We start from the raw sequence: 17,976 nt of genomic DNA, 5'->3' as shown, positions 1-17,976 counted from the left end.
ATATTTGTGAGTCTATCTTTGGTTGTAGTTTCTTTTCTTGTTACTGTTGTCATAGTCATCGGTGTACTTTATAGTTCTTGTATCCAGTTTTGCCATATGTATAATGCCAGCCAATATTTTTTTTCTCTCTTCGTGTTATCCTTTTTCCCGCCCAACCTTGTATTTGCCGTCATACCACATTATCATCGATTCCTCTCCTTTATGTTAAACTGCAAATTTGAGCCGTACGTTGTACACTGACAAGTTACTTTGTACTTTTTATTACCCCCCTTACTCAATGCCCTGTCAAGGGGCCTGTAAGCTATGTTCAATAAATAAATAAATAAGTAAGAAAGCTCTCGAAGAGCACTGCGTCAGCACTGCAGGAAAAACTTGGATAAGTTCACCGACCAGCAAAACAAGTTTCACTTGATTGTGGCAGAAATTCTCACTGCCACGAGCACAGGTTGAATGATATGTGCATGATGAAATTTTAGGCCAGAAACAAACATTCGTGTGAGTGGCGGTGAAAGCATTGTGCGCACTATTGCCTTGCAGACTGACAGATTCTGATAACAGGCACTAAGATGTCCAGTTCGCAGTTCTTTTCGGTGTCTGAAGTAATTATGATGCAGGAGGATGGCCACTGGTCACCGAACATGTCAAGTAGCTATCTTTCCTTCACGACAACACTAAAAAACGGCACTTGTGATACTGTCAAGCAAAAGTGTTGTACTAGAGAATTTGGTTTACCACAAATCATAATTTTCCTGTACATTACTTTCTGTGCCAGAAAATTGTATTTTTAATACTTCTGGTTGGAAAACAATACGGCATTTTACAAAGCAACAGTATTTGTATTACAAGAAATATTCAAAAAATATTTAATTCGCTTCACACTTGCTTTTCATTATTTCAATTCACTTCAATATGTAAAAGTTGATATTCGCACACTCCTACCTTGTTTCTTTTTTCTTTTGATCTCCTTATTTTTTGCGTAGGCAGTGAAAAAAAATTTTATGCTATTATCCAGACAATCATTGCTGCCTATGTGGGCAGGCTTTAAAGTATGGTATGCTCTAGGACACGCAAAGTTAAAGCATGGAGAACAATTATTAGAGTTCCCCTGGACAAAAACTTGGAATAAACTGCTCGTGAGAATTAAAGTAACAAGGAACTTTAAATATTGTTTGAAAATATTTTATTAGCAGAATCAGGATTTTGTTAATAGTTATTTTCCCTTGAAATCAGTCGTCAGTGTATACAGTAAAACGTCTTTAAACAAAGCACTTGAGACCTCCAAAATGCTTCATTATACAGGTCACTTCGTTGTCGAGATTGCGAGCTACGTCATGTCCTACAGAGCAGGTTAGCACAATCCACAAAATGAAACCTTTATCCCCCCCTGAATTCAAGATATAGTGAGCAGAGTCGCTAATTTCCTTCTCCACACTTAGTCCAATGAAATGTGCGAGTGCTACCAACCTTATGGCATTAAAGTAATGTGTGCTCCTTGGCATAATAACTCAATAGCGACACAAGTTACATCTTCAGAGTACATAACTGCTGCATTCTTGGTGGGTATGCAAGCCCTTTATCACTGGTGCCTTCATTGACTTTTACGACCTTTTCGTCATTGATCGCTTAGACGATGATGACATCGTTGTCAACTGTCACATCAGCTGTCCCATCAGCTGCTGTGTCGCAGCAAGTGCCATACGAGTTGAGCTGTTCCGCCGTCCCGTCCCTCAATAAGTTCCGCAGCAGGACCAAGACACTGCGTGGCCGGCATGCTCACCAAGAATACCGCTAGCACTATAACGTTGACCACACCTCAGTGGCAGATGAGCAGGGCAGTGGCAGTGCCGCTCGCATTCATTGTAAAGCAAAAAATTAGCCATGATGCCTAAATTTTTGCGTTGTACAGGCAAATTTCCCGTAGTGGTCTTCGCTGTAAAGGCTTTCACAATACATAAGGATAGGGATTCAGGCCGAACATACAGAATCCTTTGCTGTACAGGTAATTTTGTTGTCATGAGGTTCGTTGTAGAGGTGTCCCAACTTTATTATGTTACCTGTTATCTATTGCAGTGCCACAATTATGGGCATGCCTTTTTACGTTTTGTTTACATTTTTAGAATCATTACTGCTGACATGTCTCGTATTTTTCACTGGACTAGCCACTAGGTAATGTAGACTACTGGTCCACCATATCATTCATATATATTTCTTGCAATTTATCAATAAAAATAATTGACTGATTGATCGATAGACAAACTAAACTGATCTAATGATTTGAAAGCAAGTGTTTGACAATCGAGAATATGCCCACCAATGAGTGGTATTTCCGAGGTTGTGCTCTCGGAGGAGAGCTTAGTGTGCAGCCCCTCCCGATGGCGCACCATGGCCTCAGCAGCCAGCCACTCAGACAGGGTGGCCTCGTACTGCGCCTGCGTGCTCGCGTCTCGTTCCTTCCGCTCCTCTGGCAGGCTTGACAGCGCATAGTGGCCCAGCAGGTACGGCCACACCTGTGAAGCAAGGAGCAGCTATCGAGTGACCACTGGGCTCCTAAGGCCAGCACTTCCTTTGTTCATGTCTTTCGCTACTGTGTCGCCCCACCACCACCTACCTGCCTCAAGAAGAGCACTCATTGACTCCCTGTGTTAGTGAACAAAAATATTCGTTGTTATTTCATGCTCACTGCTGGATAAAGGCATCTCCCATTAACCTCCAACCAGTGCCTACTGATTTCATCCTATGCATGGAAATTTCTTAATTTCATCACACCACCTTGATTGTACTTCCTAATACTCTGACTCTGATTTTCCTGACTTTTAATGTTACACCCATCATTTTTCGCTCATTGTGCAGTTATTTGTTTCTTTTTGAGCTTCTATCTTAATCTCCAAGTTTCGGCCCCATACGTTATTACTGCTAGAATACAATGATTGTACACTTTTATTTTTAAGGATAGCAGCAAGCTGCCAGTCAATGACAATGCCTTGACAAGCTGCCTTGACAATGCCTGCCGTATGTGCTCCAACCCATTTTTATTCTACTATAGATATTTTCTCACGACACTAAAAGTATGTACCATTAAATGAACGCCACATCTTACTTTTGCTTCTCATCCTCTCACCACCCCCAGTTTCTGCTCATAACTTAAAATTCTTTGAGCATGCCTCCTGCTTCTTGCGAAGGACAAAGCTTTTCAATAAACAATAACAAGTACTAACAAGCATCCTAGACACTCAACCAATGACACTTCAATGTGATTGAGCTGGAACTAACAGCGAAAAAGGAATTTTGCTTTTAGCATGGTTGTTAGTCTAACTGCATCAAAGCATTAAAAGAAGCTATCCCACATGCTTTGGCATTTTTGTTCAATGCACTGCTGCATAAAGCCACACATGCAACTAGTACACTTTGGTTTGGCAAGTGTATACGAAGGCAGCAAAGCATAGTTGCCTAGCTGTTCTCACTGAGCTGGTCAAACAGCTCTCACAGCAGGCAGGCATCACCAAGTACTCCTACTAATGGCATCACCTCGAACTACCATCATCCTACTAGCCTATCCATCACTTCCTATCGGTATTTCTTTTTCTTCTTGCGCTTGCTGATATCATTGGACACCTGTGTATTATGAATGTTCTTACTGACTTGCCTTCTCTTTGGTCTACACTGTCAGCACAAATGTTTCTGTCGTATATTTTCTCTTGTTTTCACCAATGTATCCACTGCTACCATGGCCGCCAAAAAGTAACAGGCATCTAAAATGTTCGGCAGCATGTTACACTCCTGCAACACGTGAAGGCGTAAGCCTGCTGTACACTTGGTAAAGCATTAAGGTATACAAATGGCGGGGTCAGACTTCTTGCAAGACATTACAAGCTACAGTGTGAAGTACACGTGTGCGAAGCCGTTGCCTGCGAGCTTCAGCCTCCTCTCTACGTTGCCATCTCATATTGTCGCATTGCTGCTTTCGCATTTCGGCTTTTTTGGCTCGTTTTCTACCCTTAGATGCGGCTTAACGCACTGTTATAGCGGGGTCAAACTCGCACCAATGATGCTTCTCTTCGACTGTACTTTGAATCTCCTTAGCAGGGGAGAACAGCGCTCGCAATCAAGCGCCTTGCTCCCGCTGCTTCGCACGCCGCACCTCGTTTCTCACTTGGCAAGCATAAATGGCCATAGCGTACTCCCGAGGCCGGTGTGTAATGCTCTAATGATGGTTCGTATGCTTGTTTTGAGCTTGTTCTTTATTAAAACATATGCTGTTCTGTGTGTTGTATGGGTGATTTTAATTATGTATCCACTGTTCGCTTCACTTTCCTGAGCACTTGTAGCCTCTGCCTTAAGGGAGAATGAGCCATGGCTGATGATAATATTTTTGCCACTCAACTATATGCTGCGTTTTCTAGGTATGAACCATTCCAACAAGCCACTAAATGCCTTAATAAATAAATAAATAAATAAATAAATAAATAAATAAATAAATAAATAAATAAATAACATGTTTGCTGGGCTGGCCTTGTCTCCTCCATTTTCTCGAACAGCAGGCTTCCCCTGCTTTAGTACACAACAGAAGTGTTTTATACTGACCAGTGCTGTGAACATTGCTCTCACGTGGCTGCTTTTAAAGCGTCAGGCAGCTCAATAAAATTTAAAGTAGGCAACGAGGCATGTGCACAAAAGCAAGCATTGTAATCTGCACTCCAGTCCCAATGTATTGAAAATCAGATGTGCCTTTGACCATCTGACTTGGCCATCTTCATTCCCCCTTTGTCATGCCAGCACAGAGACACAGTACATCTTCTACCAATTGCAAACTTTTGTGAGTAGTCAATTATGATCACCAACCTATGTATGTCCATTGCAGAATGAAGGCCTCTCCTGACGATGCCCAGTTGTACTGAATATGCTGCCTCTAGTCTCTGCCTGAAAATTTCTCAATCTTTTCGTATGACCTAATACTATTCGTCCTTGAATGCGTTCCCCTTCCCTAGGCATGTCTACCACTATCGTCTTCGTGTCTGTTAAAATTACACATATAGTTTTTTTACTACAATGCTCATTGAATTCTTCATTTCCCCAAAATTTTTTTGTCTCGTTCTCCAAGCTTATAAAGTTACTACCAGCAGAATACACCGATTACAAGCCTTTGTTTTAAAGGATATCGGTAAGCGAATGTATATGAATTGGATGGTGTGGTCTGCCATGTGCACTCCAAGCCAGTTTCATCTTTTCTCGAGATTTTGATAACCAAGGTTCCCTTGGATCTACCTGGCCCAGACAAACAAACTCTCGTCCCCTTGACAGAAAATTAAACATTACTTTTCTGCATATTAATCTTCAAAACTTCCTTTTAGAATGTATCAGTTTGGGTTTGAATTTATTTGTTCTAAGTCATCTGCAGCACCCCCCCCCAATGTCACCTACAAACCACAACAGTTCGTGCCTCTCCCCTTGCTACTATTTTTGTTCCACTCTTTCCTGTTACAAAGGGTCCTAATCACATAAGTTACTGGGTACCGTAACTTGTCTGCATTGAGCAGTATATTGTATGCTTTGTGCACAGCAATGGTTGCGCCACCTGCTGCCACTTCTACATTTGGGCAAGTGCCATGTACTGAGCAATCTTAACAGCACAGAGTGTGGTGACAATTGTGGCCGCCCCTTTTCATATTGCTCTCATGATTGTGTTCTAAAATTTAAGTAATGTGCTAAAGGCCCCTCTGGCCTAGGTTGCCACCTTTTCCAAGAAAAACAACACAAAACAAAAGAGAGAGGACAGGGGCTTACAATGCTTTCTCGTCATTTGTGAACAAGATACGCACAAAAGAAAGTCCTCGCTTGCTAGCTATATAATCAATGACAGCGAGAAAATCTGGCTACATAAAGAGCTCATTCAATAACCACAGACGTGTAAGCAGACACTAAAACAAGAGAGGGCATAGCATGAATAAAGGGTTCTTAATTTTAAAGAGATAGTAATTCTAGATATTCACTAGATAAGACATAAAGTGAAGGCAGAAGACATACAACCATTCAAGGTATCACTGCACAGTGATAAAGGGATTTGGCACAGCTTCCAGAATGAGAGTGCTTGTGTTTTCTTGTACTATACTTCAGCGCTGTCGACTACCGCCTCCTGGTATTTTTCGACCATCCCTAGCCCTTACATAAAAAAGGAGAGAAAAACTTATCATGATCATCTTGTATTCTTCAGCTTCCCATGATAGACAATGTGATAACATTTGGCCAGTACTATCACGAACAGAAGACTGGCAGACCCTTGTATGTTCGAATGTCCATGCTTACTATAGGCACTTAGCAGAAATAATACTGAACTTCATTATAATATGTAAGTATCACAAATTAGTTCAGTATACATACGGTTGTTTGTTTTCAAGTAAAACCCAATAATTCAAAAATTTTTCACCCCAAGCAAAATTTATCAAAATTAGCTTAAACCGGATTTCTTTCCAAATTACTGCACCCCTCGCCACCTTAACCAACTAGCCCAAATCAGCAGTCCTGTACAGTATGTTTCTCCACTGAGTAAGCCCCTTTGTAGAGGATACTAATAAATGCAGGTGCTACAAAACTAAGGAACGCTGCCCACCTTTGGTGAACAACTGGTTCATAAGATATATATCATAATATAGAAATATTAATGTACAAGTAAAGTGTATGCCTCGTTTTTGCCTAACACTCAAGCGAAATGCGGCATACATAAAAATGTAATCAATAAATATATATTGACATGTGTAGTTGTTTATCTTTATCGGCCCACCATGTTTCACGGCCTAACAAATGGTATCGCACAGCGCAGGACGCGCCAGCATGTATCGGAAGTTTCTCGAATGTCATCGATGGTTCCATCCGCTGTCTTTTGTCACCGAACCTTGTGTAGAATGGTGTAGAACTTTCTGGAAGACACGCGGGCACCAGCGATCGCCCTGGAACCTTCGATTACTGATGTATAAAAGCCGACGCACTTGACCCGCAGATCAGATTTCGACGATGGCCGACTGTGTTCGCCGCTATTGTTGTGCTTTAAGTGTCGCCTGTTTCTGTGGGCACAGGCTCACCCGACAAAGGCTAGTTTCACCTTTCCCAGTATTGATAATGTGTTCTTTACCGTCACTAACACGTGACATCTGGTGGAGGTGCTAGTGCGTTCATGTACCGAACGCCCCCCCCCCCCCAAAGCTGCGAACCAAGCCCGAAACGCAAGGACAACACCTACATCGACAAGGACAATGAAGGTAGCCGCAGGCTGCAAGGACTGCCCCGGAGGACGAACTTTTGCCTGAGACTACCAGGAAGATTGTCACCAAGTCAACCCCAATGGCAGCCCCAGCGTCCCCCATCGTGCTGCAGCAGCCCAAGGAGCCTCCGACATTCCGCGGTTCAACATTCGAGGACCCGGAAAGCTGGCTTTAAACTGTGGGGGTTCCACTCTGCGTGCGGCTAGGGCTGAAGGCGAGCTCCGGATCTAGCCCCACGCAGTCGCTTTGTGTTACTCCCCAACCCGTAGCGCGGGAATCGCGGCTACGTCCGGTTCGAACGAATAAGGTGTGGGCGGCGCGCACTCTCACAACTTAGCCGTCACGCATTTTACGCCGACCTGTCAGGCCGCGTGCCCCACCGCTGCAATGCCGTAGATCACGAGACGCCCCGCATGGTACTTTGCTCCCCGCAAGAGACCCTTGAGTAAACACGAGGAAAGACTCTTCGCACCGATGCCCTGCCATGGTTCCTGCGACTGTAAGAAGAGACCCACGAGTAGACACGGGGGTTCGAGCGAGGCGAGAGAGAAGAGCCGGAGGCCAGCCGAGCCAGAGGGACGGCACGGGGAGACGAACGAGAGACGCGGCTGAGGAAGGCAGCAGCAGGCTTCACGCCGACGTTCTGCAGATAATAAATAGTTTTCATTTAAGCAAGAATCCAGCCTTTTTCATTTGCTGTGAAAGGCAACCAGCGGCGTCAACTGTAAGAACGCTTATTGCTACCAGCAATAAACAACAGTGGCAGTGGGACGTCCTCTCTGTAATAGTAATAAATAGGCTGGCCTCGTTCCCGCGATAGTCAGGCAAACGTGGTCACTCACGGGTTGCGGCAGGTACTCCACTCCGGCAGGTTAGGGGTCCGGCGTCAGAGAGCGTCTCCCCGGTCGCGCTGTTTTGTATCTTTATACCTGGGCGAGGGGAATGTCCTCATCGCCCGTCAGCTACCTGCCCGCGAGTCGGGGAGGAAGAGTGCGCGCGCGTCGCGAGAGCGAGGGAGAATCGGGAGAGGGCGTAGTGCGCCTCTCCCGTGTCTATGCCAGCTCTCAACGTGACGACGCGGGGGAAGATGGGCGCGTGTGCTACCCACAAAACGTATGAGCGGGTCGCTGCATTTAACAGCTAGAACACCGACAACAAGGTGCGAAATGGTTTTTGCTTTTTTTTCGCATTGGAAGATGCCGCCACGACGTGGTTCAAGAACCGAGAAGCTACCTTAATGACGTGGGACCTGTTCCGAAGCGGCTTCCTGCAGACATTCACAAGCGTCGTACGCCGAGAAGGAGCCCAAGTACTACTAGTAACCCAGGTGCAGCTGCCTAATGAGATCCCTGCGATCTTCACGAAGCAAATGAGCTGTCTATTCCACCACGCCGAACCGGAAATGTCTCAAAAGAAGAAAGTCTGCCTACTCATGCGTGGTGTGAAGGAGGAACTTTTCGCCGGAATGATACGAAGACCATCCACGAGTTTCTACACGAGGCCACCACCATCGAGAAGACACCCGAAATGCAGCACCAGCAATTCAACCGCCGCACGAGCTCTACAAACTACGCCGGAGTTCAATCACTGGCTACCGTTCATCTGAGAGAGACTATCAGAGCGGTCCTATGGGAAGAGCTGCTGAAGTTGTGCCCAAGGTCGCAGCGTCAAGTGGCTTCAGTCGCCGAAATCATCAAAGAAGAGGTTCAGCGATCGCTTGGAGTTCCTGAGGTGCAACCACGATTGCCGAAGCTACAGCCGGAAGCGTTGACCTACGCCACCGTGACCCGCTGTCAAGGGCCCCTCCGCGACCATGCCAGGGCCCTGTAACGCCGCAATTCCGTCACCCAACGCCGCCGACGCCAGCATGCCCACCCGTCGCCCAGCCCAGCTACGCGAGGAAGACGCACATTTGGCGCGCTCCCGACCACCACCCGCTCTGCTACCATTGCGGGGAAGCAAGCCAAATCTACCGCCGATGTCCTTACCGCAAAATGGGGCTGCGAGGGTTCACCGCCAATGCACCGCGCCTTCAGCAAGGCGAACCCCCACGTGAAATCGTCGAGTACCTGGCCACCACTCAGTGGAGCCCTTGACGACCATCCCGTTCACCATCACCAGGCCACTACTTGTTGCCGCAGCGCCGACCGAACACAGGCCCAGCCCGTGGCCGGACCGTCGGCCCACACCCGGAAAACTATAAGCAGCAACCGAAGGACGTGCGGTTGCTGCTCGTCGAAATTATGAAGATACTCCGCCGCCGACGAAGACACCAAAGACACTATCTAGTCGACATAACAATGACACGCCGCCATCCCGACGAAGCCTGGAAGCAAAGAATGCACCGATCAAGGACCTGACGACTTGACGTACCAGCCACACGTCAACGCGACGCAACCGTGATCCGACACCAAGACTTAACTGCAACGTAAACCAAAGAGCTACCGACCTTGACGTGTTGCTCGATGGCGATGCAGTCATCGCATTAGTAGACACAGGAGCCAACTACTCCGTCATGAGTGGACCCTTTGCCGCCAAGTTGAAGAAAGTTAAGACTTTGTGGGAAGGCCCCCAAGTTCCGACCGCTGGAGGACCCCTATAATGCCGACTGGAATCTGTACCGCGAGAATTACAGTTCATGACCCGGCTTGCACTGCCACCTTCGTTATCCTCCAACAGTTTTCACGAGGCATCATTCTAGGCATGTACTTGAACCAACAAAGCTCAATCGACCTGAAGTCGAAGTCGATAATGCTGTCAGAAGATCAAGTGATACTGCTGGAAAGCTTTCGTAGTCAGCACGCCTTGAGCGTGCTGGAAGATCAAGTGAGCATCCCGCCTCTCTCCAGCGTTGTTGTTACCGTTTACACCAAAACACCCTCAGACGTAGAAAGGGTCATCGAGGGCGACTAATGTCTGTTGCTCAACCACGAAATTTGCGACGCGAGAGGGATCGCTCGACTGCACGGAGGGAAAGCGACAGTGATGATGACAAACTTCAGCCAGTAGTTCACGCACATCAACAAGGGCACGACGAGCCCGTATACATTGACGAAACTGTGAAAACCAGCAATGCCTTTGTACTCTAGAATTCTTCTGCATCAACCCCGACAACGATAGTTCCTGAACCAGAGCTCTAGATAAATCCGTCTCCCCATGATTAAGCAGCAACAACTCAGAAGTCTGCTCCAACGATGCAAAGATTGCTTTTCGACGCACGCCATTCAGGATTCGACAAACACCAGTCGCAAAGCATCGCATAATAACTGAAGAGTGCACTCCACCACTCCGGCAGAGCCCTTATCGAATTTTGACATGACAACGTGAAACTATTAGGCAACAAGTCGATGAAATGCTGCGCGATGACACCATCCATCCATCGAAAAGCCCGTGGGTACCTCCTGTATCCTTGGTGAAGAAAAAGGACGGAGCCCTACGTTTCTGCGTCGATTATCGTCAACTGAACAAGATCACGAAGGAGGACGTATACACCCACGGATAGAGGACGCATTGGATCGGCTCTGCAACACTAAATACTTCTCATCGATGGACCTCAAGTCTGGCCACTGGCAAATAGAAGTCGACGAGAGAGATCGCAAAAAGACTGCGTTCATCACGCCAGACAGCCTCTGTGAGTTCAAGGTTATGCCATTTGGACTATGCTCGGCACTTGCAATGTTCCAGCACGTGATGGACACAGTTTCAGCAGGATTGAAGTGGTAGGCCTGTCTTGTTTACTTGGATGACGTCGTCGTCTTCGCCACAAATTTCGACGATCACCTCAGGCGGCTTGCGACAGTACTAGAGGTCACCAAGTCATCAGGGCTCACTATGCAGCCGGAAAAGTGCCGCTTCACTTACAATGAGCTTCTGTTGCTATGCCACGTCATCAACAAATCTGGAGTCCGCCCCAATCCGTAAAAGACAGCTGCCATTGCAAAGTTCCCGCAGCCCACCAACAAGAACGCAGTGCGTAGATTCCTAGGTATGTGTGCCTACTACAGGCGCTTTGTCAAGGACTTCTTACGCATCGCTGAGCCGCTGACACATATAACTAAATGTGATGTCGAGTGCAAGTGGGAAACGTCGCAGGCCGATGCGTTTCAAGCACTCAAACGACGCATGCAGTCGCCTCCAATACTTGCGCACTTCGACGAGGACGCCCATACCGAAATACACACTGACACCAGTAGCCTAAGCCTAGGTGCTGTCCTAGTCCAGAGGGAACACGGACTTGAATGGGTGATAGCTTACGCTAGCCGGTCGCTTTCAAAAGCGGAAGGCAATTATTCTACGACCGAAAAGGAATGCCTCGCCATGATTTGGGCTACAGTGAAATTCGGCTCTTACCTATATGGCAGGGCATTCAAAGTCGTCGGCGACCATGACGCGTTGTGTTGGCTAGCGAACTTAAAGGACCCTTCAGGACGGCTGGTGCGGCGGAGCCTTAGACTACAAGATTATGACACTACTGTAACCTACAAGTCCGGACAAAAACACTCCGATGCTGATTGCCTATCGTACGCCCCACTGACCCGCTGGCGCAAGATGACGAGAATGACGACGCTTTCATTGGAATAATAAGTACGGAAGACTTCGCCGAACAGCAACGAGCAGATCCGGAGCTAAAAAGCCTCGTCTAGTATTTGGAAGGGCACACCGACGTTGTTTCTAGAGCACTTAGAGGAGGATTGCCTTCGTTCTCGCTTAAAAATAACCTACTCGTAAAGATGAACTTCTCATCAACACGCGCCAACTACCTTCTTGTTATTCCCTCAGCGCTGCGTCCACAAGTACTGTACGCCCTACATGACGACCCGACCGCTGGGCACCTCGGATTCTCCCGGACGCTATCGAGGATACATGAAAAGTATTACTGACCGCGCCTGACTGCCGACTTCGCTCGTTACGTCAAGACATGCAGAGACTGTCAGAGACGCAAGACACCACCGACAAAGCCAGCGGGATTACTACAGCCGATCAAGCCTCCTTGCCGATCATTTCAGTAGGTCGGGATGGACTTGCTGGGGCCCTTTCCGACATCAACAAGCGGAAATAGGTGGATCGTCTTGGCGACACACTACCTCACCCACTTCGCTTAAACGAAAGCTCTGCCGAAAGGTAGCGCAGCCAAAGTGGCGAAATGCTCCATCGAGAACATCCTGCTGCGACATGGCGCCCCAGATGTCATCACCGTTAGAGGAACGGCCTTTACAGCGGAGCTCACCCAAGCCATTCTGCAGTATAGTCAGACAAGGCACAGGAGGACAACTGCCTACCACCGACAGACGAATGGTCTTATGGAGCGCCTGAATAAGACCCTCGACGACATGCTAGCAATGTATGTCGACGTCCAACACGAGACATGGGATGCTGTCCTGCCGTGGGTAACCTTCGCTTACAACATGGCGGTGCAAGAAACAACACAAATCACACCGTTCAAGCTGGTTTACGGCAAGAAACCGACGACCACTCTAGACCCCATGCTGACGCACCTCACCGAGGAAGAGAATCTTGACATTGCCACCTATCTCCAGTGCGCCGAAGATGCCCGACAGCTCGCCTGACTGCGGATCAAGAACCAGCAGTTTAGGTTTGGACCCCAATACACCGACGAGGACTGAGCGAGAAGCTTTTACGCTGCTATTTCGGACCCTACAAGATCCTCCGACGCATTGACGCACTCGACTATGAGGTCGTTGCAAGACGGCATTTCGCTATCATAGCGGCGCCGCTCATGACTTGAAATAATCCATGTTGTGCAACTTAAGCCGTTCTATCAGCTCTAACACACTCTTGGACTTTGCATAGCTGTACTCTGGACCTTCTTTTCATGGACTGTGTTACTTTGGAGTTTGTTTCTTTGTTGTTTTGTTACTTTTGTTTAATAAGTGTCCTTTTGTATTTCGCTCTCTTATGTTTGCAGCATCGGGACGACTCTTTTTAAGAGGGAGGTATTGACACGTGTAGTTTATCTTTATTGGGTGACCCCGTTTCACCGCGTAATAAATCTTATCGCACTGCGCAATACGCGCCTGCATGTATCGGAAATTTCTAGAAAGTTAACAATGGTTCCGTCCGCTCTCTGTTGTCACCGAACCTTGCATAATGTGATTTCATCGCGCGACGCGAATGGTGTAGAACTTCCTGCAAGACACGCGGGCACCAGCGATCAGTCTGGAACCTTCGAAGATTTATGTATAAAAAAAATTACCGACGATTACGTTACTTCCTAATGCGAAATTTGAGCGCAGCAAATAAGCTGTTTCACCTTTTCGATAGATTGAGGCAAAGAAATCGAGCAACACATGTATGCGCTATCACAGAATTTTTTTTTTTATTTTTCACACGTATTCCTTTAACAAAGACTCCACTAACAGTTCTTGACAGTCATGAAGGAAGCTTTGTGGTCGGAGAAATAGACTGATATATGTTCGACTTGGTACACCAATGCTTGATTCTCAAAGACGAGATCTATACAAGTGCCTCGCGAGGTTGTCACAGCCGTGGGACGCGTTACGAGCGAGAGGAACGGGATGTTCTCCCGCATAAGTGTTAGGAAATTGCTGTTTGTCTTTATGTCAAGCCGCCACCGATCTGGCTCTCTGATTGCCACCGCACAGGGCGAACGGCAGCGGCAATTTCGGCTCGGGCGGTGCACATATACAGATCCGCCGCCACCGATCTGGCTCTCTGATTGCCACCGCACAGGGGTTGCATTGGAGGAGGAGCGAAGAAAGGAATTAAGTTCGAGCCGGCGCTTTGACAACCGGAGACTCGCAGGAAGAGGGGGGAGGGGGGCGGCGTGTACACCCAGCGGCAAACGATGGGGGCAGAAGCGCGCGCAGCAAGCGGACAACACGATAAAGGGAGGAGGGAAGAGATAGCAGCGACTGACTGATGCAACTGAAGAGCACCCTATCCGCCACACAAGAACGGGGGGGGGGGACCCTTTCCTCCTCTTTCTGCATGGCGGCGACGGTGTTCTATGCAGTCACGTTATCTTGACTCTCTAGCGGCGACAGCGGCATCCAGCGGTATCAGTCGGTCGCTGCTAGCGCTGGGGGGATGAAAGGGGGGCGGAGCTGGTTACGAGGCCGACGACAACGCCGACGACGACGCGAAACCCAGGAACGGACGCCAAAGAGCTGCGCTCTAAAACCGACGCGCTTGACCCGCAGCTCAGATTACGACGATTGCCGACTGTGTTCGCCGCTACTGCTGTGCTTTAAGTGTTTTGTGGGCATAGGTTCACCCAATAAAAGTTAGCGTTGTCTTTCACTATATATATATATATATATTGTAGTGGGGCATATGCATGTAGCGCTGTGCGCACTGTCACCATTGCGGCGCGAAACCCGAGGTCGAGCTGCTGATGCCAAGAGCTAGGACCCCTTTCATTTGGTCAAGGTGCTGGGTAACCTCGAAAACTGGAACTCCGAAGCCGGACGCTACCCACTGTTGCGACTACGCCTGATAAAACCAGCCAGAAACATACACCGCAGCCTCCAGTGGTCATCGTTTCTGGTGTGTTGTGCCAGCGTGATCCTGCCGTCCTTAGCGACCGATGATCATGATGTGGATGATTGGTTGTCATCGTACGAACAGGTGAGCAAGCACAAGTGGGGTGACGCCACCAAGTTGCATAATGTGCTGTTTTACTTAACCGGCGTCGCGAACCTCTGGTTTTGAAACCACGAACACGATTTCGCTACATGGAGCGCATTCAATACAAGTTTTGCAGAAGTGTTCGTCCCCCCCCCCCTTCGTGCTGATCAACGCATGCGGGGGCGTGCGCAATATCACGATGAAACTTTCACAAATTCCATTGAAGATGTCATTGACCTGTGTTCGCGCATGAATTCGTCAACGGTAGAGCAGGACAAGATAAAACACATCATGAAAGGCATTGATGAGGACACCTTTCAAATGTTAGCGTATAATGCGCGTACCGCGGCCAAAGTTTTGACGAGCTACGAAAACAACACATCTTAGCTCGGTGCCCACCGCCCACACTCACTAGCAGCATTGGTTATTGGTAACAACCAGACAACTTTGCTGACGCAGATAAAATTATTTGTGCGTAAGGAGGTCGCGCGACAGCTCTCCATTTTGCCGACCACGGAGAAGCCTTCTCAATATTTCGCTCCAGCGCTCCTACACATGATTCAAGAGCAAGTGACCGAAGCTCTTCCACCTCCGTTTCTGCCGGCTCCCGTGGCCACGCCTCTGACGTACGCTGTCCGCGTCTTGCCACTGTCTCGCGTCCCTTTTCGCGCGCTAAAAAACCTCAGTTATGCTGAAGCTGTTGTACGGGCGCCTCGCCCACCGGTGTTCTCTCCTCCACCTCCGCCTCGCGAGCCGGCGGCTCTCTTTTCCCGTGCACAGCAGCAGGGTACTAATCCTTGACGTACTGCTGACATCCGCCTAATATGCTATGCCAGCGATAACCCAGAACATGTAGTATGCTTCTACCGCCCGCACTTCCCTGCATTCACAGGCACCATGCAATCCCCCCCACTACGGTTTATGACTATTCCATATGCCAGAACAGCCGCCACCAGAAGTCTACGCTGCTGATGACATACCAGCTCCGAAGCCACCACCCTTTGGCCCTCGTCGCTCGCCTTGCCCTCATCGGCGCTCATTCTCACCCATGTGTCGAAGGTCCAGTGCCAGGACTACCGAGGCAGAAAACTGGGGCCATATAACGTAAAACTATTCCAATACGTTTTTATTCCAATCTCCTGACGTCAAATTTGCGTAACCGCCGACGCAAGCATCTAGCGGTTACCCGCAGGGTTGTCTGAACGAACCAATCAAATGCTCCCCTCGATCATAGGAGGTCACTTTTGTTTGCTTGGAAAACGAATAACATTGCCTGCACTGAGCGGCTTGTCGTATCTAATTGGCTCACAAGAGGCGAGGAGCATGCTCAAGTGGAGAGGGATTCGATGGGGCCGAGCCACTGCACTGAATATCGATAACCGGATGAAGAGGGTGGTGCCGGCGTCTGTGATTGGTCCGCTTTCTCTTACTTAGCTTATGGTGGCTCGTCGACAATGGTGGCGGCATGCAACGGAAGCTTAAGAATGATGCTAAAACGGATCCCCAACAAAGAAGAGTTGGCAGAACGAGGCCGTAAAAACGCCGAAAGTTCTCGAAAACGTTACACGGCCACGCAAAAAGTTTTATTACACGCAAATAAACCCATGCTCTCCGGCAGGGGCGAGTAGCCAGTGCCAGAGCGATCGGCCGCAGCCATCTTTTATTCCTTTCAGAACGGGGCAGCCTGCGGCTATTCAGAAGAAAATTCAGTTTGTTTGGCATATTAATGCCTCTTTAACGCGTGCGCGTCACTTTGACGCTGTAAGTTTTTGCGGTTTTGTGACGTCGCGTGCGAGGCAGGTGAAGTGGGTGTAGCCGGAAAACTTTTGACCAATAACCGAGGGCTAATGGCAAAAAGGCGTCAAATAAGAAATAACTATTTTTGTTTTGTTCCGTCAAATTATGCATAATCAGTGTGTTCACGTCACATCAGATGAAGAGCTAGCGCGGTTTTCGTGAAGTCACGTGACAGACAGGTGAAGTGGGGGTGGTTCAAAAAAGTTTTTGACCAATCGCGGTGGGCTGATTGCAGAATTCGGCCCCTATAACGTAAGACTATTCCAATATGTTTTTATTCCAATCTCATGACGTCAAATTTGCGTAAGCGCCGACGCAAGCATTGGGCAGTGGCCTGCAGGGTTGTTTAAAGAGACCAATCAAATGCTTTCCTCGTTTACAGGAGGTCACTTTTGTTTGCTTTAAAAACGAATAGCATTACCTACACTGAACGGCTTCTCTTACCTAATTGGCTGATAAGAGGCGAGGAGCACGGCTCAAGTGGAGAGGGATTCGATGGGGCCGAGTTAGTACACTGAAAATCGATAACCGGATGAAGAGGGTTATGCGGCGTCTGCGATTGGTCCGCTTTCCCTTACATAGCTTGGGGTGGCTCGTCGAAAATCGCGGCGGCATGCAACAGATGCTTAAGAATGCCGCTCAAAGGATGATCAGCAAAGAAAAGTTGACTGAGCGAGGTCGTCAACGTGTCCATAGTGCTCGAAAACGTTACACAGCCATGCAAAAAGTATTATTGTACGCAAATAAACCCATGCTTTAGGCAGGTGCGAGTAGTCAGTGCCTGAGCGATAGGCGGCAGCCATCCTTTATTCCTTTCATAATGGGACAGCCTGCGGCTATTCAAAGAAAGATTCAGTTTTCTTCGGCATATTAACGCATCTGTAACGTTTACAAGTCACTTTGACGCAGTGAGTTTTCGCGGTTTCGTGACGTCGCGTGACAGGCAGGTGAAGTGGGCGCAGCCCGAAAACTTTTGACCAATAGCCGAGGTGTAATGGCGAAAAGGCGCCGAATCAGAAATAACTGTTTTTCTTTTGTTCGTTTCAGTCATGCATAATCAGTGTGTGCACATCATATCAGATGGGGAGTTACCGCGGTTTTCGCGACGTCGCGTGACAGACAGGTGAAGTGGGGCTGGTTAAAAAGAAGTTGTTGGCCAATGGCGGAGGGATGATTGCAGAATTGAAATAGAAAAGTTTGGAATGGGCTTTACGTTATAGCGCCCTTGGAATAGAAAAGGTTGGAATAGTTTTACGTTGTAGTGCCCCTGATATCCGCAGTTCCTGAGGCACGAACTGTATCATCGTCGGAAGATTTA

At 48.0% G+C, this 17,976-nt stretch overlaps 1 protein-coding gene across 4 annotated transcripts in view; it reads right to left on the bottom strand.

Moving 5' to 3' along the window:
* The window catches only part of LOC142576702 (small G protein signaling modulator 1-like), a 272,548-nt gene that overhangs the window by 103,430 nt on the left and 151,142 nt on the right, over window positions 1-17,976 (bottom strand). For all 4 annotated transcript variants that reach the window (XM_075686949.1, XM_075686950.1, XM_075686948.1 and 1 more), the window contains exon 14: window positions 2,312-2,507. In XM_075686949.1, the coding sequence (XP_075543064.1) occupies window positions 2,312-2,507 (196 nt within the window). The remainder of the gene's footprint in view (window positions 1-2,311; window positions 2,508-17,976) is intronic.

This window comes from Dermacentor variabilis, chromosome 3 (genome assembly GCF_050947875.1).
Source record: "Dermacentor variabilis isolate Ectoservices chromosome 3, ASM5094787v1, whole genome shotgun sequence".
NCBI lineage: Eukaryota > Metazoa > Arthropoda > Arachnida > Ixodida > Ixodidae > Dermacentor > Dermacentor variabilis.
The sequence above is the reverse complement of the archived record's forward strand: the minus strand, read 5'-3'. Positions and strand labels throughout refer to the sequence as shown.